This window comes from Pogona vitticeps, chromosome 4, assembly GCF_051106095.1.
Source record: "Pogona vitticeps strain Pit_001003342236 chromosome 4, PviZW2.1, whole genome shotgun sequence".
Classification (NCBI taxonomy): Eukaryota; Metazoa; Chordata; class Lepidosauria; order Squamata; family Agamidae; genus Pogona; species Pogona vitticeps.
In genome coordinates this window covers 140,722,399-140,750,323 of record NC_135786.1, presented here as the reverse complement: position 1 = coordinate 140,750,323, position 27,925 = coordinate 140,722,399, and the positions used below count along the sequence as shown (strand labels likewise).

At 37.9% G+C, this 27,925-nt stretch overlaps 1 protein-coding gene across 1 annotated transcript in view; it reads left to right on the top strand.

Moving 5' to 3' along the window:
* Positions 1–26,519, top strand: part of DAP (death associated protein) — a 45,273-nt gene extending 18,754 nt beyond the window's left edge. The window contains exons 3-4 of the mRNA XM_020815563.3: positions 22,288–22,330; positions 24,445–26,519. Of these exons, the coding sequence (XP_020671222.2) occupies positions 22,288–22,330; positions 24,445–24,561 (160 nt within the window). The 3' untranslated portion in view covers positions 24,562–26,519. The remainder of the gene's footprint in view (positions 1–22,287; positions 22,331–24,444) is intronic.
* The last annotated feature ends 1,406 nt before the right edge of the window (positions 26,520–27,925 follow it).

Here is a 27,925-nt window from a genome sequence, read left to right as displayed (position 1 = left end):
GATATTTAGGCATGGGATTTTGTGTACTGTGAATGGAAGCTCCCAGGACCCTGTAGGAATTCTCCCATACAGGCTTCTGGGGGCTTTACCCCCCCCCCAAAAAAAACAGTCCTTTCTGGTGTCTGTAATACTTTCAGTTGATAAATAATAGCCTCTCTTGGACATGATTATGCCCAAGGAGGTGGCTAGAGAAGGCTATGAATTCTAGGAACTCCAAGGCATTGTGACTCTTAATAGCTTCCTTCATGGACTATAAAAGGCAAAAAACTACCGGATCCATAATGTCATTCCCTCTGTCTTCATCATATTTGATCATCTAAGAGAAGCTATTGTTTCTCAGCTGAAAGTGGCAACAGACACCTGAAAAGACTGGTGTTTTTGTTGTTTTGCTAAAGCCCACAGGAGTCTGGCTGGGGGAATTCCCACAGACCTCTGGGGGCTGTAGTCGAGAAATATGAAAAATATCTTGTTTAATGATATGTAGATTGTGCTTTAGAATCCCAGTACAAAATCCTGTGTTCAATTATACGTTCAAAAATGCGTCTTAAACCAAACTGGACTGCTTTGGTTTACTGTAATAACATGGGCACTTAATTACTTTATACCTAGCTATCAAGATTAATTTTTATATCAAGGCATACTTACAGCAAAGATCAGCTGCTACAGTTAAACCAGTTTGGGTTGGGTTGTTTGTTTTTTACTGTGTTGCTCTCAATTGCAGATGGAGAATCATATAATGGTAAGGGTAAAGATATTGAAAAACAAACTTAAATGTTGTTGATACAGAAAAATTGCATATTTGGTGATAATAGCCTGACATCCAATTTTCTGTATGGATGAAATATTTTGTTCAGATGAGTTTGGAAGTATGCAAGTGATTCAGTAGAAAATAGGGTTACCAGTCCTTTTGAGATAAGCAAAACCTAAAGCAAAACAAGTGACACTTAAGCAGCAGTATATATTTGAAATAAATCTGGGTACAAGTAGTGGCAAACATAATATACAGGGCAAACTTTTTAAGGTATTACACAGTGGTTTTTTTTTAAAAAAAATAAGGAGTTCAACATACACTTGTAAACTTTGCATTTCTGTAACAGGGAGTTTCTGTAATAAGAAACCTGAGGGAAATGTAGCCACTCCAAATCCTTAAATAAACAATGATACATCTTTGCAGGAATAAGGAATATTAACTGGCTCCTCTCTTTATATACCCATCTGTGTGGCTTTTGTGAAATGAGGTATTTTGGTATTCTTCAGCTACCTAACCAAATATAAGGACTCTTTCCATTCCAGATTGCATGGTCCAGTGAGTAGTTGGTAAATTGAGCCTGCCCTGATTCAGGGAAGGTTGGGTGTACAAGTAAGGGAATCTTTGGTTTAATTCATAAAGCAAGCTTGTGGGCTGTAGTGAGTTTTTCAACCCATAAAACTTGTTTTATTTCTTCTTCTTTATGTGGGTTCATACCAACATACCTAATACAAGACTTAGGAAAACCTGCTTAGGGGTTTCTAAACAGTGCAACAGCGAAACGAGAACATATATATTTTAACATGACAGTTTTTTCATGTTCCACATTCTGTGAGGTGCTGTTACACTTAGTTTCAAATTTCACAAGCTAAGAGAGATAAAATAGGTTGAACATTAGCCACCTAATGTTCTGTTTAGAATATAATTGTATCATTTTAGGGGGCATTTTCTTTTCAGAACTTAAAGTGAATGCCTGCCTGATCAAGAGAGAAAGTAAATTTTATCTTATTCCTCCAGAGTTTTTTTTTAATATTTCTCCTGGTCCCCATGTATTTCAAGTTGCTTTTTAAAAATATTAAAAATATATAACAATGAAGCAAATTAATTCAACTAGTAACATACGCCATCATATTATTCCCTCTTCTAAGTGCACCACAACAATATAGAAAGTCTTCAGTTAACCATAGAGTCCTGTTTTTATCTAAACTTGAAACCATTGTTACAAGGTTCAGAACAAGACGAAACTGTAAACTAGCTTCAGGCATTACAACCCTACGGTTCATAGTTTCCTGATTGGGGTGCAATAGCAAATGATGACTAATTGAAGTGTTCTAGAATTAATTGCAGCATATTGAAAAAGAGCAGGGAAGGAATGCTGTGCATGAGTGCAAACTCATTCATATCTGAGCTTGGTAAACCTGAGAACTAGTGAATGTGGCCAGTTTCAGTTTTCTTCACAGCAGCCCCTTTTCATCTTCCAACTCTAGTTTAAGATTGTCACCATCATTTTACCTAGAGTTTTTTCCCATGTTCTTATTTTTGCAAAGGCCATTGTGAGAGGGGTAGGTTTTGTTTGCAACAAGGTGTATAGCATCATCTTAAGGAAATCCAGCTACATTAGTTTAAAACACTTATTTGAATTTATACCAGCTCAATGGGAGAAATCTAGCTATGGTTAAATTAAAAGCAGACAAATGATATTAAACATATTTCAAGCAATGTCTTATTCATACAGCACTCATTTTCATGTGATTAATTGTGTCAGAGTCAGAATGGATGATTCAAGCACTCTTCTGTATAAGCTGCATTGAAATGAATGTGATGATTCTTATTAATTTCAATGACTCCTGAATCAGCATAACTTTCCGGGTGGGTCCAGCTTTATACATCTGATGTTATACAAACTGTTTTACTGAATGAAAAGGAAGATGTTTCTCACCTTTATGGCATTCTTGACACATTCATCAATTCCAAAGAACAGTGGTGCCCCGCATAGCGACGATAATCTGTTCCGGAAAAATCGTCGCTATCCGGATTCGTCGCTATGCGAAAAGAAAAAGCCCATAGGAATGCATTAAACCCCGTTTAATGTGTTTCTATGGGCTTAAAACTCACCTTTAAGCGAAAATCCTCCATACGACCGCCATTTTCGCTGCCCGGTATGCAAGGAATCGGTGCGAAAACACAGTGGGTGGCCATTTTTTTCCTGGTGGCCATTTTGGAACCACCGATCAGCTGTTTTTAAAACATCGCTATATGAAAATCGGTAAGCGAAACAGCTTACCAATCATCGCAAAGTGATTTTTTACCATTAAAAACATTGCAGTGCGATCGCTTTTGCGATCGCAAAAAATCCGTTGATATGAGGATTCGTCGTTAACCGAGGTGCTCATTAAGCTAGGCACCACTGAATTATGTTTCATGCATAATGTTCTGCAATTTTTTCAGCACTTTTCAGTTACCCAGCATATAGTGTATATATATTGTTGAATCTAGGTGGTGTCTTTTTTCTTTCTTATTACACAACTAGAAGAAGAAATTGTGCTGCCTGTGAAGCCCCCTTTAATAAGAGGAACCCTTTAAATACTCTTGCACTTTTCATTCATATTCCTCCTTGCACTCTCTCACAGTGTGTGTGCATGAGAGAGCACAATTCACTCTTAGTATGCTGGTGGATCAGTCAAATTACTGTGCTGCCTTCTCCATATTTTAGATTCCAGTAGCATTTAGTTTGTTGACTCTGGTTTTTGTAATAACCATTATGATGTTGTGTATTTCATCTCAGGATGCAGGTGAGGCAGGGCTTTGTTGAATGCTTCCCTATGTAAAAATGATTCCTGTGGATAACAAAGTAGCATTTAGAGAAGCTACTTTTTCCCCTGACATTCCATAGAGAGGGAGGTTTAATTCTCAGACTAAAAGGAGGAGGCTTTGAGATACAGTATAACCCCCAAAATTGATTTTTCTTAATTTTGCAAACCAGAAGTTTGTTTATTTAGAAGATGGGTGATAAACTGCATAGTCTTCAGAATGATTTGCCAAGCCCAGGGCTCTCAACTCTGCAATAGGCCATATTACAAAAGTGTGTAAGGGTTGTGCTACTTGACTTAAAAAAATCATTTAAAGTTCTGGTCATATGAGACTTTCATCAGTGCATCTTAAAATGGAAGTGAAGGTGCTTCCTTTGATCAAAGTAGAGGTTCAAAAGAATCTGTTGAAACCTGGATAAGTAGAGGTCAGCTCTGTACGGTATTGTTATCTTCAAAACGAAGGTAATTAAAATTGCCTCTTCCACAGTCAGAGAATGCTCCAAGGCCTTTTCCAGAATAAGATGAGAACTGACAGTGTACCACAGTGATATTGGCTTTGAAATAAAAAATTTAATTCCTGCTAATAAGAATAAGATTTCAGGCATCAAGCTGGATTAGGTGTTAGCAAGGTAGATGGTTGCCTGGCTGCCATTGCCCGTTTACAGTTTTGGAACTTACTCTTGCCGTCTCCCAAGGGTGGTGGATTAGAAATTGGCCCTGATATGAAAAATTCACCACCTTGAAGGCATACAGAAAGCTGCCTTATTTCATGTTGGCCCATTGGTCCAGGTAGCTCAGAATTGTGGACGCCAAGAATGGGTAACTGGAAGTTCCCATCAGCCTTATTCAGCAGAGATGGTAATCAGAGCTTGTAGGAACTTTAGTCCAAAACATCTGGAGGTCAGCAGTCTCTCTTTCTGTAGCCTACTCAGACTGGAAATGTCTGTTCAAGATTTCAGATAGGAGCCCTGGTCCTGGCAAATCATTCTGAAGACTGAATTCTCGAAGGCTTTCACGTCCAGGATCCGATGGTTGTTGTGGGTTTTCCAGGCTGTTTGGCCATGTTCTTAAGGTTTTTCTTCCTAACAAAGATGCCAGTCTCTGTGGCCAGCATCTTCAGAGGACAGGAGTCAGAACTCTGTGCTCAGTCCTGCTCCTCTCCTTTGAAGATGCCAGCCCCAGGGACTGGCAAAACATTAGGAAGAAAACCCTTAAGAACATGGCTAAACAGAACAGAAAATCCACAATAACCATTCTGAAGACTGTTTTATTGTACATCTTCCTTTGAGCTACCTGAAGATGCTAGGGTTTTGAGCTAGATCCTTTTGCAAAAGGTATGCTCTGCAACTGACCTAGAATGTGCACATTATGCAAATGAATCAATTTTCCTAAATGTGAAATTTTTTGTAGCATATGTTTAGCCAACTCTGTAGATGTTTGGACAGGTTTGTACACTTTCCTGGAAGGCCACATAATCCTCCATAGCAAAGTTTCAGGCACATAGGAAGTTATGTGAGAAAGCAGAATCAATTGATGTAAAAAACTGATACATATGTGCGTGTATGTGCAGTCCTTCACAGAGAAGCTCTGCCCAGCCTCTCTTTTGCCACATTCAGTTTTCGTTGCATTGAATTCCCATTTTGTTTAAATATCATAGTGACTATTTTAAAAAAAGAAACCTCTTCCTTATTGTAGGTAAAATAAGAAACTTTTAAATAAAGATTTTGTAAATGACAATTAGACAGTGTATACCCACAAATACATTTATTATGTTTCATCTGCAAAATAATAAGTAGTGTTACTTAAGTAGTATCTATGCATGAAAATTCCCTTTCATGGATTGCTGCCTTGTGGCGAAAGGGCTTGAGTAATTCAGAGAAGCTATGGGTTATGCCGTGCAGGGACACCAAGACGGACAGGTCATAGTGGCGAGTTCTGACTAAACGCAATCCACCTGGAGCAGGAACTGGCAAGCCACTCCAGTATCTTTGCCATGGACAGAAACAAAAGGCTAAAAGATATGATGCTGGAAGATGAGCCCCTCAGGTCGGAAGATATCCAACATGCTACTGAGGAAGAGCGGAGGCCAAGTACAAGTAGCTCCAGAGCTAATGAAGTGGTTGGGCCAAAACCGAAAGGATGCTCAGCCGCGGACACGCCTGGAAGTGAAAGGAAAGTCCAATGCTGCAAAGAAAAATACTTCATAGGAACCTGGAATATAAGAACCTTGATAAGCTGGATGTGGTCAAACAAGAGACGGCAAGAATAAACATTGACATCCTGGGCATCAGTGAACTAAAATGGACGGGAATGGGTGAATTCAATACAGACTATTATATCTACTATTGTGGGCAAGAATCCCGTAGAGACACCAAAGAAAGATGTTCTTCTCATTATAGGGGACTGGAATGCTAAAGTAGGGAGTCAAGAGATAAAAGGAACAACAAGAAAGTTTGGACTTGGAGTTCAAAACGAAGCAAGGCGAAAACTAATAGAGTTTTGTCAAGAGAACAAGCTGGTCATCACAAACACTCTTTTCCAACAACACAGGAGGTGACTCTACACTTGGACATCACCAGATGGACAATACCGAAATCAGATTGATTATATTCTCTGCAGCCAAAGATGGAGAAGCTCTACACAGTCAGCAAAAACAAGACCTGGAGCTGATTGTGGCTCTGATCATGAGCTTCTCATAGCAAAACTCAAGCTTAAACTGAAGAAAGTAGGAAAAACCGCAGGATAGTCAGGTATAATCTAAACCAAATCTCTTATGAATACACACTGGAAGTGAAGAACAGATTTAAGGAACTAGATTTGGTGGACAGAGTGCCTGAAGAACTATGGATGGAGGCTTGTAACATTGTACAGGAAGCAGCAACAAAAACCATCCCAAAGAAAAGGAAATGCAAGAAAGTAAAGTGGCTGTCCAACGAGGCCTTGCAAATAGCAGAGAAGAGAAGTGAAACAAAATGCAAGGGAGATAGGGAAAGTTACAGAAAATGGAATGCAGACTTCCAAAGAATAGCAAGGAGAGACAAGAGGGCCTTCTTAAATGAATAGTACAAAGAAATAGAGGAAAATAATAGAAAGGGAAAAACCAGAGATCTGACCTAACAGAAGCAGAAGACATCAAGAAGATGTGGCTAGAATACACAGAAGAATTATACCAGAAAGATCTGGATGTCCAGGATAACCCAAATTGTGTGGTTGCTGAATGCGTCATGCAAAAGGCAGGACTGGATGAATCCCAAGCCAGAATTAAGATTGCCGAAAGAAATATCAGCAACCTCAGATATGCAGATGATACCGCTCTGATGGCAGAAAGTGAGGAGGAATTAAGGAACCTCTTAATGAGGGTGAAAGAGCAGAGCACAAAAAATGGTATGAAGCTCAACATCCAAAAAAAGAAAAAAAGTAAAAAGAACAAAACAAAACGGAGGATGAGATGGTTGAACAGTGTCACCTAAGCTACTAACATGAATTTAACCAAACTTCGGGAGGCAGTGGAAGGCAGGAGGGTCTGGTGTGCTCTGGTCCATGGGGTCACAAAGAATCAGACACAACATAACAACTAAACAGCAACACGATAATGCATGAAAATACCCCTTCATTTCTTCACCTGTTGAAAAGAAATTCTCTGAAATGCTTTCCCAAAGGTGTGTTTTCTGAGATCATTCTATATGTGCATGCTACTTATTAGTTGACTAGCAGTTCAAATTACAAAACCTTTTCATTGAGTGCTTTTTAAACATAACAGTTAATTTGGGTTGTCATTTTATTTTCATAGTATGGTGTTCCAGAATATTGGTGTGACGAACCATCTTGTAGCCTTCGCAAATGCATCTAGTAGAAGCTTACACTTTTGGTTGATGATTCTTGAAGTGTTTCAGGAATTTCAAAATACTGATGATTGATTGGATTTTCTAGAGCTATCACTACTCTATGAATATTTGAAACCACTTTCAACAGCCACCAACCAAGAATGTTGTTAATACAAATTTCTATAAATGAAATGTTAACCTAAGTCTAGAATCTGTGCATAACTTGCCTGAGAGTAATTACTACTGAATTTATTGGGTTGTATTTTCAAATAACAGTGTGCAAGCTGTAACATGGCTAGCCCAAAGCGAATGTGATTCCTTTGTATAGTTCTGTGAATTGAAAAAAATGGGTGTAATCTTTCCCAAATAACATTTAAACTTTCTAAGAATAGAAAGAAGACACAATTCATAGCAATGAAAGTGTTTTCTATCATTTTCTTTTCCTGACCTACCCAGGATGATGTAGCTTCATGTCTACAGATAAGTATTGCCCAGCTAAACTCCTGCTATTTTGCCATGTGTGTGGTCTTAATCGACTAGATAGGCGGGATATTAAATGAATGAATGAATGAATGAATGAATGAATGAATGAATGTGTGCCCAGGACGAGACATTTGAAAATTCCTCATTTTCCAAACAGACCATCACAATTTATAGACCATGCAAACAAGATAAAGCTGTGTTCTGGACATATTTTTCTATTGTTCCCTCATACAGCAGTGTATATAAACTCAAAGGTTGAAGAAAGACTCTATTAGCATTTCCCATTTTAGGATTAAAATTGAGAAGGATAAAACATTGTATCTATTTATGAGAGACTCACAGCTATGCACACAAGAAAAAACTTCTGTTTCTTTCCAAATTATAAATGGCATAATACTTTCCCTACCACATAGTTTTTCTGAATTTGCTCAATCACTTTCTGTGCGAATTTCTCAGTATCATGGGCTAAATAGCAATTCCAGGAGGCAAAAGAAATATGAAATGCCTTTTTCTAATCAGCATGCTCAACTGTGACTAGTTCACATGTGCATCTTTGTCTCTTGTTAGTCTGTATGTGTAGAGAAGCAGTTGCAGATTGATGACTATAGATAAGCTTTCCAAGTCAGCCTTTACTGGCCCCTATTTTATAGGTGATTGTACATGCAACTGTAAATCATCAAGTCATCCTATGGTACATGCTTGTGCCAATGAGATCAAGGTGTGAGTGGATTACACTGTGAACGTCATCAGCTTGTTCATTTTTTTCTGTTGGAATACTTTTAAGTGAGAGACTTTTGATGTGTCTGTGAGGATAGTTGTTTCTTCCTAAAAGAAGATTAGACTCTGTACTGATGGAATAAGAGACAGAAAAGTACTTAACTTCTGACAGGCAACAAACCCTTTTATTTTCAAATGGAAGGACTGTAATATGGTCCCCCCGAGACATGTTTCTTTCTATAAAAGTGTGTGTTTAGCTGGTTGTTTTGCTGCAACAGCTGTAATCAGCTTTATTTCTTATTGTTAGTAAACTCTTCAGTTGTTTTCTGTTAATTCTGGCAACACTTTAAGTGTAAAATAAATATTTGATTTTGTATCTACTATGTATGTCCTTATATGTCATAAATAAACAAGGCTAAAGTGGCTAAATTATGTCATTGGTTGGGCAGCATGAACAGTTGATGTAGTCCAGTTGCAACTCTAGTAAGTGACATTTGGTGGTTGCCTATGATCAATGAGCCTCCTCCACCATTTCAAAACATAACACCTAATACAAAATGTGGGGCAAGAAGCTTTCTTGGTGTAAATCAGTTGTTTCCTTTAAAGTAACATTAGGATTCAGTTAGCAGATTAAGCTTACAGATGTGTAGATGCATCATTTTAGCTATATAGATCTAACATATTCTATACAGTTCTTGTGGAAATGTGGGAATTGTTTCCTTTGTTGTTTTGGCTTCTGTGACTAATATTCCACCTAAAAATAAAAGAAAATTGGTTAGCAGGAGTTAACAATTCCATGCTTTTCCCCCCACTGCTCTCCTGCTGCACTCCTCCAGTAGATGATTGAGAAATGATTGCTTAGTCCTATAAAACATAGGTTCTCTAATCAGCAGAAATCATTTTTTTTCTTTTTATAATTTATGTTCTTCCAAATCAGTTGCCTAATATATTCCTTCCTTTTCACTGTTAAAGTCCTTCTGTATTTAAAGTAAACTTTTGTCCCTTTTTTCCTGAAAAGGATGTATGCTGGAAATAAACTACTTGATGCTTTTAAATTTATTTTCAAAAATAAACAGTTTGCAAAGAACACACGGTACATGTTATAGAAACAACCACTGAGAAGTAAGTGCATAAGAGTTACTCATATCTTGGCTTCATAAAAAGCAGAAGAAATGTTTTAGCTATTCTTTAGAACCTGCTTATTCAACTTGGCATTCTGTGTATATTAGAATATGAACTCTACCATCCTCAAATAGTACTGCTACTCCAGGCTGTCTGAGGGTGGTTAGAGTTGTAATCTCACTTCAGTGTGACTTGCTGTGCTAAACAACAGGATTTCATTTATGGTGTGAATTGATTTTTACAGAGCTAGTTTGCTTTTTTGGGGGCTCTCTGAAAGAACTGCTTTAATGTTTACTTTTTATCAGCCAGACTTAGGACATGTGTCCTGTATTGAAGCTAGATTAAATTCACTTTTTTCCTTTTTTTAAAAAACCTTACCACTCTTGAGATGTCCATTTAGTAGACATTTTATGGGACTCGCATTATTCTGGGTCCAGTGTGATTCTGAGGAATCCACAATTTGGATATACAGTCAGGGAGGTTCGATGTGGTGGATTCATTAATTTCAAAATTGATAAATAAGATTGTTTCTCAATGTACCCTTAAAGAATTCTTTCAAAATACATAGGGAGGGTACATCACTCCATTTTTTCTTTTGTGCTAACAGAACAGCAGAATATGCTGTTTTCAGAAATGATATACCACCTTAGGCTGTACCCTAATACCGTAGTGCTAATTTACTACCCTTAGTATATGGGCCAAGTGATGGAAATGTGTACAGTGGTGCCTCGCTTGACAACGTTAATTCGTTCCAGTGAAATCGCTGTAGAGCAAAAACGTCTTCAAATGAAATAAAAAAACCAATTCAAACGCATTGAAAACCGTTCAGTGCGTTCCAATGGTCTGAATACCTGCTCGTCCAGCGAAGATCCTCCATACAGCGGCCATTTTCGATGCCTGTAAAGCGAGGAATCCATCCTAGAAAACAGCAGGGGGCCATTTTCTTCAGCCGGCAGCCATTTTGAAACCCGACAATCAGCTGTTTGCTGATCATCGTAAAGCGAAAATCGGTTCTTGAAGCAGGGAACCGATCATCGCACAGCAAAAAAAAATTCCGTTTTGTAAAGCGGATTCGACTTAGAGCGGGGTAATCGTCCAGCGCAGCGCGACTGTATTTGCTTTTACTGGACATATTTACTATGAAAGCAACGACATTTTGGCGAGGAGCTGTTCAGGTCATCAAATGCCTCTCTGCAGATTATTCTTGTTGTGAGCCATTTATGTAATGCCAAATGACATGCCGATTTGGAAATAAGAGCTGAAAGTACATATTTGTGAGCAATGCTATAATCCTCGTATAATCTCTGTAATTGGCAGAGGGTTCTAATTTCTCCCCCTTGTTGAATGAAATTAAGATCCTAGTATCCGTCCCCTTTCTGGATTTTGTCTCCAGTGTAGAGATAAACATTCATTTCTTTTCTTTCATTATTTAAATTAACCAGATAATTATGTAACATTTGGAGATACTGCTAGATTACTGCAACATATGTTTATCACATACCTAAGATATATATTAGCTTCAACTGTAGTTGTGTATGCATGGTTGTCATCTTGGATAACTGAGCATAGATGCAGTATTAAGCCACAGCAGCTGGTATGCAAACACAGTCTCAGTAGATTGTATTTGGTTTGAGATTCGGAGAAAAGTAGGGAGAGGGGAAAGTTCAGACAAAGGGTCTTGTGCCTAGGGAAATGATGCAATTTCCCCCCTTAATGATGACATTTTTGTTGCCCTAACTAAAAGATTAAAAAATTGAATGTAGCATTACTACAGTGTAAAATACTACTCCCAAAGAATTCAGAACAGAATAGTTAGACCTCAGTTTTGTTTTATTGTGCTTGGTATGAAAAAAGAGGACAGTGTCCAAGAAGCTGAAATGCATGATATCTAAAGTGTAATTTGTCTCCTTTCCACTTTTCTTTCAGAAATGAGTTATTCCATTTTTTTAATGTAACTGACAGTGACTGGATAGGTCTTAGGACACAAGGATGCCCAAGCAGGTCACTTCCATCTGCTTAATGGAAGCAGGATTTTTCAAGACGTGGCATAGTGCATATGATTAATTTCTTCAAGATGTCGGAATAGATTGTTGGCATGTTCAGGGGGCCTTGTCATAAGTAACTAAGGCAAATGTAATAGAATTCAGATTATTACAAATGAGGGCAGAACAGGTCTCCACAACATTTACAGTTTGCTTTCTTAGGCAGCATCTTAAATGAAAGTAAATGCAGCAAGAATTCCAAAAGTTGCAACCTGTTCAGTCCTTGTCAAGTGACAGATATTGCAGATGCTGTGGTCTGTGACAGAGAAAGAGAGGGAGGGAGGTAACATGGTGCAAGTTAGTGAAGTTGGTGTCTTCCCAATTTCACATTGTTCACTGCTCATGATCCCAGCCAATTGTGAGCATGCCCCTCTGCGTCTGTTGCAACCAAAACACAGCAGTTCTGGTGTGGAGACATGGCAGAATCATGGTTTCCAGTATTCCCCAGAGTAGGTCTCATGTGCATATCCCCCACAGTGTATACAACCTGCATGAGTACAGTTGAATGTCTGAATAGGGCATTAAGTGTGCAAGTACCAGCCCTTGGAATTGGCAAACAGCAAAATGATTAGGATTGGCTCTGTAGCCTGGTATAAGTGTTAAAAGCCTGATTGTCCTTTTTATCTGAATCACATGGGCAAGGTGATTTGATTTAAGTTGATTTGATTCAAATTGATTTAAAACAAGTTGATTTTAAATCACTAGTCAGTAAGATTTGGAGAACTACTTAAATTGTTTTATTTAACTAAAATAATAACAATATATAACATACATATCCTTGTATTTGTTTAAACGTGAATGTATTCGTTGTACATAGATTTGCAGAAGAACGGGGGGATTACTAAGCTCTTTTCCTGGACTTTGTTCATTTAAAAACATTTTTATTGTGAAAAAGTGCATGTTATCTCAGCTTGGATAACTTGGATTAATTCTATTAATGTAACTATTGCATGAATATACAGCTTCATGCTATATAACTGTTCCATGCTGAATAACCTTTGAACTATAATGTATTTTAAATAGAAATTTTGATTTTAATTGTAAAAAGTCCAATTTAAATATAAAAAACACAACTTGGCTTTTAAAAAAATCATCAGTTTTAATCCGCCCTGCACACAGCATGATCTCTACAGATCTCTTTATAATACTCAATGCCACAACTTCTTCAGAGAATAGGTCATTGAGCTGGAGAATACACTTTCAGGTCAAGATTTGGGCACAGACATATATGACTGGGTCTGGCCATGGGACTCCCTTTAATTTGATACGAACACCTGGACTGAGTTACATTGCCCCTTCCTGCCTTCATAAGTCCTCATCCCAGAAATGAAGAAAAACCTTTATCCTCCTTTTTGTTTTGTTTTTTTAGAAAACAAAGGAGCAACTGCTGGCATTGTTCACATTCAGAATGCAAGGGAGTTGTACAATGGGAAAACAAATGCTTGTTGATGAAAAATTCAATACTTACAACACAGAGATGTCTAAAGGTAGTGTAATATTAATAGAGGTATTACCAGTAGCTATATAGTTGAAATCAAGAAAGTGAACATGCCTCATAAATAAACCCTCTTGCAAAGGAGAGATAACCCATATTTTCAGATGGTGCCTCACAAATGCCTTGTAAACTCAACTCTTCGGTTTAGCACACATGAATTACTGTTTTAAAAGTTAGCATCCCTTACTGTCGATTTAGAACCTCTGTGCCAGCAATAGATTACAGTCTGGTTGTTAACTTTCTTTAAAGCAGGCCATGTCTTTAGGACATGCGATTGTTTAAAAATAAACAAACAAAACAAAAACACCTGTTATCTCACTCCTGCTGTATTTACTCTACAGGTTAATTTTACTCTACAGGTTATTTGAAGGCACTTTGTTCTTTCTGCCATGTACAAGGGAAATCTTGAGTTTACGAGAATTTGTTGAGGCTTTTGTATTATTTATATACACACTTTGGGGCAATTATGTAACCTGTGTCATGAAAAGGCACTAACACGTCTTCAGTTATCAGGTATTTTGGGGAGTTTTTCTCAACTTTGTTGCTTTTGTGAAATGCTGAAAAAGGGAAGTTTGAAAGGTAGAATAACTAAGTATAGACATGATGGGTATTTGTTTTCCTGATTTCCTTGAACTTATATTTCTTATATTTGTTGTTCTTAAATCACATGAGCACTTGCTTTGCTTTAAGGGCTATTTCTGCATATTTAAGAAGGATGTTCTAGCCATATTACATCTGTGTCTGAAAACATGTAAAACTGAATATGATATCCAGAGGCAGTTCATCAGGCTACCTACCAGTGTTTCACTGCTCTCTGTAACATCAGGTGGTGATCAGTATTTTTGAATGGGCTTTTGGAAGTGTAAACATATAATATGGACTGCCAAATTACCCAGTGGCACCTCAAACACAGTGCTTTTTAGTGGTCCATTGACACAATCAGTTGTGATTCATGTGTGAAGCAGTCAGATGAAAGGCATGCATTTATGAATAAAGCATAACAGCAGCAACAGTATGGATTCCTGAGCACTGTAACAACTGGAAATGAAGCAATGGTGTAGAGCAGTGGTCCTCAACTTTTTTGAAACCGTGGACCGGTTGGGGGGGCAGGGTCCATGTGCAGGGGCGAGGCACCCCCATGCTCATGTGCATGCATGAAGGGCTTGCATGGGTGCATGGGCACTTGCGCAAAGGGGCGGGGGCGTGGACGTGTGGGCACTCATGTGAAGGGGTGAGGGCACTCACGTGTGTGCACGAAGGGGTGGGGGCACTCACACAGTGCCCACAGATGCACAAAGGGGCAGGGCACTCAGGGATCGCATGCCTGCGTGAACAGGCTATGCGGGGGGGCTTGCGGGGGGAGTGCATGCGGGAGGGGTGGGAGAACTGTCTCAATGCCACGGACTGGGGATTGGGGACCCCTGGTGTAGAGCACATTGATTATGCAAAAATATCAAGCTAGGCTATCAGTAAACATCAACACGTTTGAAGCTTTTCAGGGAACTCTGCACAGACCAACACCAGAAATGGGGTACAATATAATAGAACACATTGGCCAAAAATATGTTGCTTAACATAGTAAATTGCATTAGAGTAGGCCAGTTTGAATTAATGGGGATTTGATGAGTAAAGTTTTCCATAAATTCCATTGGCTCAGAGTTGGAGTAGACCCTTTTGATCAGTAAAACTTATGGAGTAGTTAACTCACCAAAACCCCATTGATTCATTGAGCCTACTCTAATGTGATTTACAATGTTAAGCAGCACAGTTAGCACCAGTGCAATATAATATGGAAAAATATGAGACACTAAACATTTGAAAGCCATGGTAAAAACTGATTCAAGTAGAACAGACTTTTAAGAACTTGGCTCATGATCCACTACAAATCTTAAAGAATATGCATGATAGTGACTCTACATTATTCACTTAACAACTGAACTGTGGTTCAGTTTTATTGTCCATTTCCCATAGTGCAGTGGTTTCCAGCTTTACTTGCATTACACACCTCTTTTGATTTCTGAGAAGCCCTCACACCTCCCCATGTCTTTTTTTTTACAATAATTCAAATTCCTTTAACAAAAAATTCAATTAATTATAAGAATTTAAAAACTTAGTACAAAGTTATTTTGAATTTAAAATAAGTTTTTTTCCTTGAGCAGGATTGTTGATGACAAGACCTTCTGGAGGTCACTAACTCATGGGGTTGCCATCAGTTAGAAGCATCTTGACAGCATGTAGCAGCAACAGTTTTCCTTAATGCAAATGTGAAGTACTTGAAGAAAGAGCAGATACAAAACAAATTTAATGTGAAATATGATGAAAATCAAAGTCTTATGCTGCGCCTTGGAATTGCTTCATACAGACTTCAGGGTGTCACAACCAGTCATTTTTAGTGGTTTTTTTAAATCAAGGGAGTTATGTTAACCACTTGCACTTTAAAAATGTAAGTATATAATAGAACTATATGGTAGATTTTCTAAGTCTCAAAACTGGTATGCTAGACACCCTGAGTCTAGTTACTATTGAGCTTATTGCTTATATAAAATGGTACAAAATAGACTGTTTATTCACCCCTCAGTTTATTTACCCCTCAGCAGAAATTTATTGGAAAAGCATAGGAATTGTAAGAAGCTGACAAATACTCACAACTTTAAAATGATATATGTTCAGTGGGCATGGTAGGATGGTTCATGTAATAGTGCATTTGTTATATGTACATGCACATACAAGACACATATATTAGCATCTGCTGGAGTAAATGAAGAAGTTGGGTTTAGAGTCCCTAGCATATAGGATACAATGCAATAGGGAATTGGAACTAAGAAAACCTTTTGTTACTACTAAATTATCTTTTGATTAATTAGAAAGTTATTTGTCTATAGAGAAGTTTAAGCAAGATCTCTGGAATCAACCATCAAATCGGTGGACTGCATATGTTTACTGTCTTTCTTACTTATGACTTCATATGATTGCAAAACAAAACAAAAGCAGATGCCGGCCACAGAGACTGGCGAAACGTTAGGAAGAACAACCTTCAGAACATAGCCAAAGAGCCCGAAAAACCCACAACAGCCAAAACAAAAGCAGTAACCACTGTCTTTGTGATGGTCCCCAAGCATTTTGAAGCCTTTTAATTTTTACTTTTGAAGCTGAACTTGTTGGTATGAGTTTTTAAAAAATTAATTTTTAAACAGTTTTAATTAGAAAAGCCTAAAGGATTTCTACATATCAATATGCTTTTATTTGTTTGAATATACAATATTTGGTGGAGCACTGCAGGGTCTACATCATGATGACCTATGTTTTTATCCCTGATCAGTCCTGACAATCACTCAATGCTCATAATCTAACTTCAAAATTGTGAATACTGTATAAGAGAAGGGGCCTCAATGTGTGTCTACCGGAGCTCCTTCAGTTACAGTAGGTATGTGTTATGTATGCAGAAAAGTATGTGTGTCTATCTGTACTGGGGCAATATTTGTCTCTTTGTGTGTGTTCTTATAAAATATTAAAAATGAGTGGAGTGTCTTATATTAGTTTGTCATATACAGCTTTGCAAACCTTGGAGGCTCGTCAGTGCCATCCTGTGGAAAATTTTGAAAAGTAACAGCATAGCTTAGGTTACCAGGCAAACACCTCCTCGCGTTTCAGAATTCTGATATTGTGTCAGTGTTCTAGCAAAGTATTAGCACTGTGAGAAGCACATTATTATCAAATAATGGCACAGTATTTCAAAACAGTTGCAACTTATGAGAAAAATCGAATTGAAGAGAATTACTGGAAATAAAAAAGGAAAAGGTTGAAGTGGGAAAGAAGATAAACCCCTTGATACAGATATGCCGAGACTTTATAGGATTAAGACTTGCCTGCTGTTACATAAAACACCAGTTAGAGGTTTTATTGGGTTTACCCAGGAAAATCTATTTTCCAAACTTAGTTCAGAGTTCTGGGCTGTTGAATGTAACAGAAAATGTACCAGGTTTATCTTAGGATTTTATTGATTTGTTCATTTATATTGCACTTAATGATTTGCTCTGAGTCAGCACCTGGTTGCCATTGAGGTATGAATACAGAAGTAGTTAGATATTTCCCAAGTAAATTAATTTAAATGTGAATTAAGTAGTGGTTAAGATGTACATTAACTATTTGCCTTGTCCCTCTGAATTAAAAGAAGATATTCCCATCTATGTCCTCCTAGAATGGCATCTCCAGATCTCCACTACATTCAGATAGACAGGAGCTAGAGAACTATTGAGTTGTAATGTCTGATAGAGTTTCTCCCTCATCTAAATGCACTTTCACAGCGCAAAAGTTTGCATCTGTTTGATCTAAGTTGAATCTAACAGCAATGTTCTGGTTAGTTCCAAACCTAACTATACATGCATAGATCTCCTGTTTTCATGTTGGGTCCTTGCCTGTTCTTTGTGGGACTTTTTCTTAGTTTTAATATACTTTAAATGAAACAGTAACAGAGCACATGCCTTCCTATATCAAAAGTACCAGAGTCAGCCTCCAAGATCTTCATGGAAGGATGGAACATCTTGCCTAAAAATCTGGAGAGCTGATGTGAATCACTGCTGACAATACAGGGCTGGATGGACCAATAGTCTGACTACCTAAAGGGAGCTTGCCGTGTTCATAATAATGTCCTCAGACAAGCAATTCTGTCTTTAAAGTGCCACCAAAATTAGTCTTAAAATGCTGCCCACAGTAAGTAATCCTAAGTAAGGCCATAGAGTTCAAAGGCACTTTCTCTCAAAAAGCTGCACGTAGATTGAACCAGTTAAGCAAACAAGCAAAATAAAACCTCTGTCAATTGACAGGTATGTACTTAAAGCATTAATGTAAAGCCAGGGGTGGAGGGCCTTCCTGCTGTATTTGCTGTCATGGTCTGTGCAACAGCACTCTCTGCTTGGGACAATATTTATTATTGCATAACACATGGTTAATAATAAGTAATCAATTGATTTTTATCTCAATTCTAATCAAAGTACATAGTGATGATCAATCTGTGATTTTATATTTGTTTGACCTGGAAATATCATAATAAATACAAAGTACTATTCCTGAAAGAGTACTGCACGCCACTCCTATCATCCAATCTCCAGTTGAGAATAGCTTAAGGCTGCAAGAATGATTTCTTCATGATTACACTAGAATTTCAACCAAGTGTTCTGTATGTTTTCAGATTTGGATGACAATGGTGCATATGGAGAGTATATAAAAGTGCATAATGCAAACCAGCCATATAATGTTCTGAGAAAGATATCATGGTAAAATATGTAAAGTGCTTTGAATAGACTAAAGTGCTCCATAGAGCCGCTAGATAGCTTTGTGGTTTAAGTATCTAGCTGCAGAGTCAGATGCTGGGATCAATTCCCCACTGTGCCTCCTTGACAGGGGCTAGACTAATTATTATTCATATACTATTTTATCTAAATATAACATTAATATATAACAGAAATACTACTTCAGGAACAAAGACCCCAAGTCGTAATAAGAGTTTGAGGATGAAGTCGTTTTAGTATTCATCATACTTCACTGCTTAGCTGAGCAGAAGGCTGTGTTATTTCTTTGCAATGTCAATAAACGTCTTGTTTAAGCATTAGTATTATGAAATATTAGAATTCCATTTTATGGGATTAAGAATAAATGAACCACTTGAATACATTGCTATTCAGCAGGTGCATTTCTTAGTCTCAGAACATGTGAGACATGTGTAAGGGCTCTGAATAGTTTCAACATAAGCAGATGTTGGGTTTATTTCTATATGAAAAGGAAAGCTATTTTAAAATAGAGGAGGATACACTCAGAAATTTTAGGTTTTATTTATGAGACGTTTTGAGAAATAAAATTTAAAAAAGAACTCCCCTTATGTTTCCTGAATGCATTTGTTAAAAGCAAACATTCCATAGGTTGCTTTAAATATCTATAGATCTGCACACACGCACACACCAGAGAAAAAAGTATGTTTTCAAAGTAACATCTGTCAAACTGTTTTTTATCAGATTAAATATATCCTTTAAAGCAACCATTACAGTTTATAAAATACTAGAAATGTAGGTTACACTTCGCCTGAAACATCAGCAGAATGCAAAGCACTTGAAAAAGTGAAAACCCCTCTTTCCTCATCTCTCTACTTTCCTGGAGATTTGGAGAAGGTGAAAGAGATGCTGCTGTCAGAATTTCCCTGTCCCTTTCTATTTTTAGCTACTGTTGGTGACAGACAGGGCTGTAGAAGCTAGCATACTGCAAATACACTAAGATCAGAAGCTGTTCTTACTAAATACAACATCTGATAGTTTGTGACTGGGTCCTAGTGACCACAGAGCCTGTTCAAGAAACAGAGATGAATAACATCAGCCACTGTGACTGCTAGAGAGTCTGATAGTTCTGGATTTGCTGTGCTTGATTCTTTCAACTGGTCTTCTTTCTCAAAACAGATCTGTAGGGACATAAGTTCCTTTATCCCTCTGTTTCATACTTTTTCCAGTAAATCATCTTAAGAATCCTAATAATTGCTCTTAACTGGCTCTAATATTTGGGAGTTAAAACTATTTAAAACATATATTATGTATTAGGTTATCAAAGATTTATTTTCTTAGCCTTGCAAACAATCTACAGAATCAATGATGTACCCAGTGACCCATATTTTTATTTAACATTAATTTATCTTTATCCTGTCTTTCTCCAAAGGTGGAAGTGTGTGATTCATGACACACATAAACACACAATTTCTTATCATCACTACAGCCCTGTGAGGCAAGCTAAGCAGAAAGAGAATGCCTGGCCCAAGGTCAACTTGTAAACCACATCTGAGTGGGGATTTGGTCTGTGTAACCTCAGTCATAATTGGATACTCTGATGCTCAACGTTAAGTCATGTACATACTGACATCTTGAATGGGCTTTTTAAAAGAAATTCTATTCCAGGTAGCCTGGTTGGATAGAGACATTTTTGTGTGTTTACTTGCCAGCAGGGATGAGATTATATCTGTTTAATGGTCTGGTTGTATCTTGAGAGAAAAATACAAGTGTCCATCCCTGTTCATCTGTACTTGCATATAATAGTGATACATTATCCTCAAAAATAGGAATTGGTGTTCACTGTAATCTTTCAGACCTTATACTTTTGTTTTACAAAAAGAATGTGGTGTGATATTCTGACTGTCTCAGTTGATTTTATGTCCAAAGAGCTGATTTGACCTCTAACCAGCTTCCCACACATACAAAAAAACTGCAATTGATTGGCAGTTAGCTGGTACTTGAATCAGCATGCTTGCTTATATCCAGGTCAGAATTGTTTGCAATTTGGGACTTTATTGCTTTATTTTCACGTGGATGGCCATTGGAATGAAACACTTCTCCTGTGAATATCTTACAACTTATCTCGGCAGAGAGAGACGGAAAGAGAAGAAGTTCAGATGAGCATTATGTCTAATGCAAGAAGCATTCTTGTAAAGCATTGTGGTCCTGCGTGGTAGTGGTAGATAAATCTAATGGGAATAAGTGATTTTCTGAAAATGCTGTGTTCAGATTTCATGGTTCGGTGGAGAACAGTGCAAACTGAAAGGTCGTGGGGGAAAAATGTGGGGAAATCATTCAAATTCAGATTCGTCATTATGAAGCCTTTCAGAAAATGTCATGGCAAGCAAATAGTGTATGAAAACTAGATTTCATGTTTTATTAACAGATTGTTTGCTATTCATTTTTCTTCCTTTCCTTTCATGTATATTCATGTGTCTTCTCTTATTTCCTTTCATTGGCATCAGGTACTTAGCACAAATTCAGAAAGATTGTGAATCAAGCATACTCCGTAGAAATGTCGAAGGAAGGGTTCTTTGATTTTTATGTTGTAGTGTTTCTTTTAAAGACTAATAAAATGTTATTTTCCTTGTGTTTACTGCTCAGTTGTTGACCCTTGGGAAGTTAGGTTACTAGATGGCAAACTGGCTGGAGCCCTTCCTCAGAGGACCAACCAGTCTAAGGGGTGCTCCACTGTTGGGGATCCTAGAGGAGGCATTTTCAAAGCTGTGACATTTGGAAGATCAACTCTTACCAAATAAAAGCAAGCAAATTTGCCAAAGCCCTAAAAGAGGAAATAAGAAGTTTTCAATACATCCCCATCCTTGGGCAAAGGAGATGAGGGGTGAAGGAATGGGGGGGGGGCAAACATGGTTATTTTAACATGTGTTATTTGGTGAAAAAAGAGAGTAGTTGATTTATCTGTAAAATTAAAAATGAGTGTATTACAGTACTTTCCTGAAAAGAAGGGAAATACAAGTTATGTTGCTGCTTTTTCAAGAAGTATGTTAAGGAGCTTACAGTTCGTTTTTAGGGCTATGAGTATAACCTATGAAGCTGGACTATTAAGGTTGCTTCAGTTCCAGTACTCATAAGAAATTCCTGGGCTCAGCATTTCTTCATTTTAAGTGTATGCATTTTGCACCGGGCTCGCATTTGGCTGGTCCTGGAATTCTAGTCACACAGCATGAGTGGGTCCTGCAACTGTGCTTCCTGCCCACCTTGTGAATGCCCAGACAGCATGCAGTGCTTGTAGGTTCTAGGCACGGTTGGCCACTGTTGCATAGAAAATGGTGGACTATATGCATCTTTGTGATGTTCAGAACTGTCCTTTTGCTTTTATGAAAATTTGCACACTCTCTCTTTTAAAGTAGTGTTCCAGAGCTAACAAGATGCTCTGGAACACTACTGTACTTTAAATGCTCATGTTCTTTTCAGCAGTTACTTCAAAACTCACTCAGGTGGGCACATGAAGTTAGGCCCTTCAGTTCTGTTGTCTCAGACACCAGGAACACAAGCTGCTGAGGGATTATGTATTTCAGTCTAGGAGATACTATATTAGGGGAGACTTTACTGACTAGTGCAGTAAGGATAAAAGGTACGGAAAATTATTCTGCTTATTTTGAGAGTATTACTTTCCACTAATAAAGTTGGTTCTGTTACACTTGGTTATAAATTCTTATCTGCTGTTCTGAAATTGGATTTTTTAAAACTATATAACAAAGTTCTCTTTAATTTTCTAGTCCACCTAAACCGACGGTGTTCATTTCAGGAGTTGTAGCAAGGGTGAGTTTTCATCTTGGTTAATCTTCAGTTTCTTTAACTGAATGCCTGATTAATTTGGAGTGAATTGCAACATTAATTTCTGAAGTTTTGATCTGATCTCCCCCCCCATTTCACTTTTAATTATCTGAATGGATCCTATACGGGAGCATCGTTTAATTTTTTAAGTTATAATAAAAAAAGAGCTTGTCTCATTGTGTTGTACAGGTATATTGCAAAATTCCAGCTGTCCAGCAAACAGACTAGTTTTGGTTTGTGGTTTGATTTTTTTAGATGAGTAGGAGGATGACTGCTATAGTAATAAAGTATAGAAGGTATAGAGGCTATATGCCACACTGTTACCACTCATTATGCCAAATTGTACTGTGAAAGGCCACAGCAGGAACAAAAACTTACTGACTATATATTTTCTGTTGCACTTTGATATTAATATTCTAGGACACCTTCTGTATTATGTGCCATTAAGTTGATTCTATCTTATGGCAATTCTAATAGGGTTTCCAAAGTATGTGAGATATTTAATTGATACCCCTAACCAGTGCCATCTCCTCCTCCATTGAGTTTCCATGGTCAAGCAAGAATTAGAACCCAAGTTTTCTGGATCTCAGTCCAATATTCTATCCACTATACCAGCGGTTCCCAACCTTTTTGGGACCGTGGACTGAGTGGGGGGCAGGGGCACCACTGCACTCGCGGGTGGGCATGTTGTGCTTGCAGAGGGGCGTGGCGCGCAACACATCCACTCATGAGCTCGACACGTCCCTCTGCAAGCATGACACACCCGCCGTGCATGCAGGCAGGGGGGTGGAGAGCAGTCTTCATGGCCCAGTTCCAGGAAGCCCATGGGCCGGGGGTTGGGGACCCCTGCACTATACTGCACTGGCTCTTGTGAGACATGTTACACAATAAAAATAAACCTAGTATAAAATATGTGTTATAACTACAGTTGTGCCCCGAACTCTCAACTGTGCCCTCCCGGTGGCTTGCAAACCCTGAACACATCATGCAATTTTTAATCTTTTCCCAGTTTTAGAGAGGTTGTAATGCTATGCTATTGTTGGCAACAAAAAAATGAGTTATCATGAAACAGAAGAGATGCAGTATTTCCCTGATTTACAAGTTAGATCAATCCACTATAGAATTCCACATAAATATGTGGATGTATTTTTTAAAATCAGGTCACAGACATGTCTGATATGTTTTTAAATCATAGATTATATATACAGTTCTTGTAAGGAAAATGTCACATTATGGTCTATGGACCTTTGCTGCCAGTTTAGCATGCAGTTCCCTCCTTTCATAAGAACTAACATGCAGTCAGTCAGAAGCTTCAGATGGTGGAAATAAAAGTTGGTCAGCCTTAATGTGATAGATCATCTGAGAAAAGGAAAATGAAGAAAATAGTAGGTTGTCAGTATTTTTTTCTAGGTGTATTCATGTATTGCTGTGATATCACAAAAGCCTACATGCAAGCTTTCTTATAGCCACTTGCTTGTAATAAAAATGTATACCTTCATCCATATAGTAGACATGGTCTAGAGGGGCGGGTAAAAATCAAATAAATAAATAAATATAGTTGAGACAGGCCTACAGTGACTTGCGCAGACTTATGCCCAGCTTCAGATTCTGGATTCCTGTCAAACAACAGGTTTCCCGAAGCTGAAACCAATTGCAGTTTGTCATTTCAGAAACAATCATTATTTTAGTATATCAGGAGCTGGCATTAAATATAGTTGAGGGCTAGTGCAGTATAGTGGATAGAATGACTCAGAAGATCCAGTTTAAAGTTCTTGCACAATCATGGCTATTCACTAGGGGGCAGCAGTGGTAAACACACTCCTTAAATGTCTTGCATATCTTGAGAACCCTGCCAGGGTTTCCATAAGTCAGATGAGATATGATGACACATGATAACAAGAAATTAAATACAGACCCATATTCTGTAGTCCGAACTTTGGGGAACATAGGAGGGAGGTATGATATTTTTGTTTTTGCTTTCTTATGTGACAGAACTGGAACAACCACACATATTTGTATAAGTTTGCTGTGATCTAATTCCAGATAATATGGATGCTTTTCTTTTTCTTTTACCAATTACGTGTTTCCCCTTTACCCAGGGTGATAAAGATTTCCCTCCAGCTGCAGCCCAGGTGGCTCATCAGAAACCACATCCCTCTGTGGAGAAGCTTCCTCCTGCACATGTCAAACAGTACATCCACCAGCCTCGCAAATGAATTGCCTGTCCAAGACCCAGCCATCGTGTCTTGCGGATTTGAAAGATATTTGTGTGACCAGATCTTGTACAAAGTATCACGTGCTTTTGCCTTAATTGCCTATAGTTAATAAAAGGGGAAGGGGAGAGAAGAGGGGAGCAGAGAATTTTTACTTCCATTACCCCAGCTGAAAAGCATGCTCCTCCAGTGTACTGCCAGTCAAAAATGTTAGGTCCTAAAACTGTGAGACGGTGGGGATAGCTTGAAATCAAAGCATTCCTTTGATGAATACTTATTTTTAATTTTTTATTACTATTTTTGGGTGCTACAGAAATGTGGGACATGGGGAGGCTAAATCTTTCTCCTGTCAGTTTCTTAATGCAGGCTTGTGAGAGGCAGACTTTTATGGCATTATTGTGATTTCTCTTTAATTTTTATGTTTTTCTATTCCTCTTAAGCATGTTTGAAGGCCAGATGCTTCATAATTTTTAAAGTCAAAGATATGAAAGGACCAGAAATCTTTCAGATGTACAGAGATCTCTTGCAAAGTGTAAATCTTAAGGAATTAATGTTGTAAGCTCTTGTAACCTAGCCAAAGATTAACTGTTTTCTTGGCCCATACCTTAATAAAAGTTTTCTGTATTTTTTCCAAAGCAATAAGAGACAGATCTAACTGAAATGGCAAGATCGAATGCCTACATGTTATTCAACTTTCCACATACCCATGGAAGACCAAAACCTTCTCAGCACCCAGAAAGGGTCTTTGAAAATGCAGAAATAGCACATTTTATAATCCCTGCATCTTTTAGGGACAAGGTAGATCAAATAATTGAATGCTTCCATAGATAAAGAATCTCCTGCAAGTGAGCAGGCTTAACTAAACCTTCTTCCTCTCACTACTTTTCTAGTACAATTCTTCCACTGAGCCCTGAGGAAGCAGTCAGATATAAAATGCCCACCCTCAATTTGAAATGTTACAGTCCAGGAAAGACAGTTCCATGTACTGTTTCTGCCAGTTTGACTGTGATGTACATCGGCAATTTAAGTTGTATATTATGCTAACGACATCTCTATGCCATAGACCATCATTTATGCTTGCTGTTCTGATCAGAGCAAGTAGAGTAAAATAAAAGAAGAACCACCAATGTGGCCCCAGATGGAAATGTTTTGTTTTTCCATACTTAGCAGATCTATCTATTCATTTCAATGGGAGTAAGATGAGGATCCATGTACACATTTGAATCCATATATGCACATGCTGCATATGAGGATTTCCTTTGTAGAATGGAGCCAAGATGTAAAAGTTGGTGTTTTAACCAACACCACTTAATTAGTGAACCTAGGCCAGGTCATGCATACAAAATTGTGTTGTGTAATTTAGTTCCCTTAATTCTGTATACCCACGTTTTACTTGCATTTTTACAGGTATTTTAATTTCAAAATGATTAAAGTACAATAGAAAGCATTTTAAATTTCAGGAAAGGTGGCTGCTAATAAATCTTTTTTGCAACGGCGTTTCTGGCAACCCATGGAAAATTTCAATTCCCTTTGGGCTTTTGATAATTGTTTACTTTTACTGACAAATAATATAGGAAAGTGGCAAGAGGGGAGAGTTTTAATAATAAAAAATTCCCCTTGAATATTGCTAAATAAAAGTGTATAATTATTTTATGACTGGTGCTGTTTTCAAACCAACTAGAAGTTGCACTAGGACTTGCTTGATTTCTGCAGCCCATTTGGCTGTTGGTAAGAAAAATCAGCACACACAGAAGACTCACAAGTGGGTGAGCTACACTTATTTTCTTAACTGTTGCCAAGTGAGGGAGGGTTAGGTGCCACTGTTATTTTCTGTTTATGATTATTCCTACTTTGCTGTTTGGCACATAAGAATCCCATTCAGCACCCATCTTGAATTGTACATTGATGACAGAATTGTGGGAAAACGAGATCAATAAACAAATCCTGTGCAAAAACAAAAACCTGCTTCAGAGTCAATAGTGGCTTTGCAAAAATACTGGAGGAGAATTGTTGCTGATTTAAAGATTTGACTTGGGATCCATACACAGTTGTAGTTGCTTTTTTCACTGTTTGGTTTTCTCACTGTGAAGCACCTGTTCAAGAATCATCTTTCATAAATGCTTGCTAGCTTTGCTGTGAATTCAGCAATCTGAGCTACAACATATGGATCACTTTGTTCCTTGATGAAGACCTAAATCTGCATGCTCTCTTCCCATTTAAGAAATTATTGGATGACTTTTGTTCTTCTTTCAGGGCCTTTGGAATTAATAAGATTGGATTGTTGGCTGACAGCACGAAGCTATGGTTAAGCAGAAAGGAAATTGAGAGGCAGCTCTCTAAAATCTGTTCCAGAGTTTGGCACAATATGATGCTACTGTGCTGACCAGTGTACTTACGTACCAACTCATGAATCACCCATACTGCGCGAGTAATGAAGAGCAGTCATATGAAATGTGCTTTGATTTTTCAGAAGACGATACAATACCATTCTATACTACTGTCAAAAATGTTATTTGATTTGATTTTGTATATGATGTTCTAATTCATCCCCCAAAAGTTTTAGAACCCTTGTGACATGTAATGCAGAATATCTCTGTTGATTAAATTAAAATTTTAATGTGTGTTTCTCACACACTAGTCCATGATAACTGAATGGGTTCTCCACGTGCAGATGTAGGGACCAAGTGTGGAAGCAAACGAGAAGACTACAGTTTTCATGTCCAGAAGCATTCAGTTGCCTGCTAGAAACAGCAGGTGGTGGCCTCCGGCAAGGGTATTCTAACATTTTCATTCTCAATTTTTATTATCCCAGTGTGGTGCATATATTTGTCCATTTGGATTTCTCTGAGTAAAATGGCTGTAATCCCAGAATGATTTGGCTTGTCCAAAGAAAACCATTGACTTCTGTTTTTGACTGAAGTCTAAAGAGAAACCTAAGGAAGGAGTAACTGGCCAGAATCCTGTTTGTTTTTGTATAAAATTTTACCTGTGTAAATTTGCCAGGCATTATGGTTGTGTAACAATTGCGTGGTTGGTTGCATTGTTACAGTTGTGACTGTTGTGCAGTGCACCTGCGGAAGGGCTTTGTGAATAGCTCTTCTACTTTGGTGCAATTAGAGGTACCACTTGCATAATGTTGAAATATGCAAGTGTAGCTGCTCAGTAGGATTTCAGCCATTGTTTTCAAATCAGTCATTCTACAACAGTTCCAGTCTACTTTTCAGAATATGAAGCACTGTTTCTGCTTCATTGTGACAAGTGGAGATTGTATGTATCCTAAGCAATAAATATTTTGCTTGTCAGTATTGTTGGTGCAATGAAGTGCAGCAGTGTTGTCTGGCGGTAGTTCACAGTATTTGTACATGCA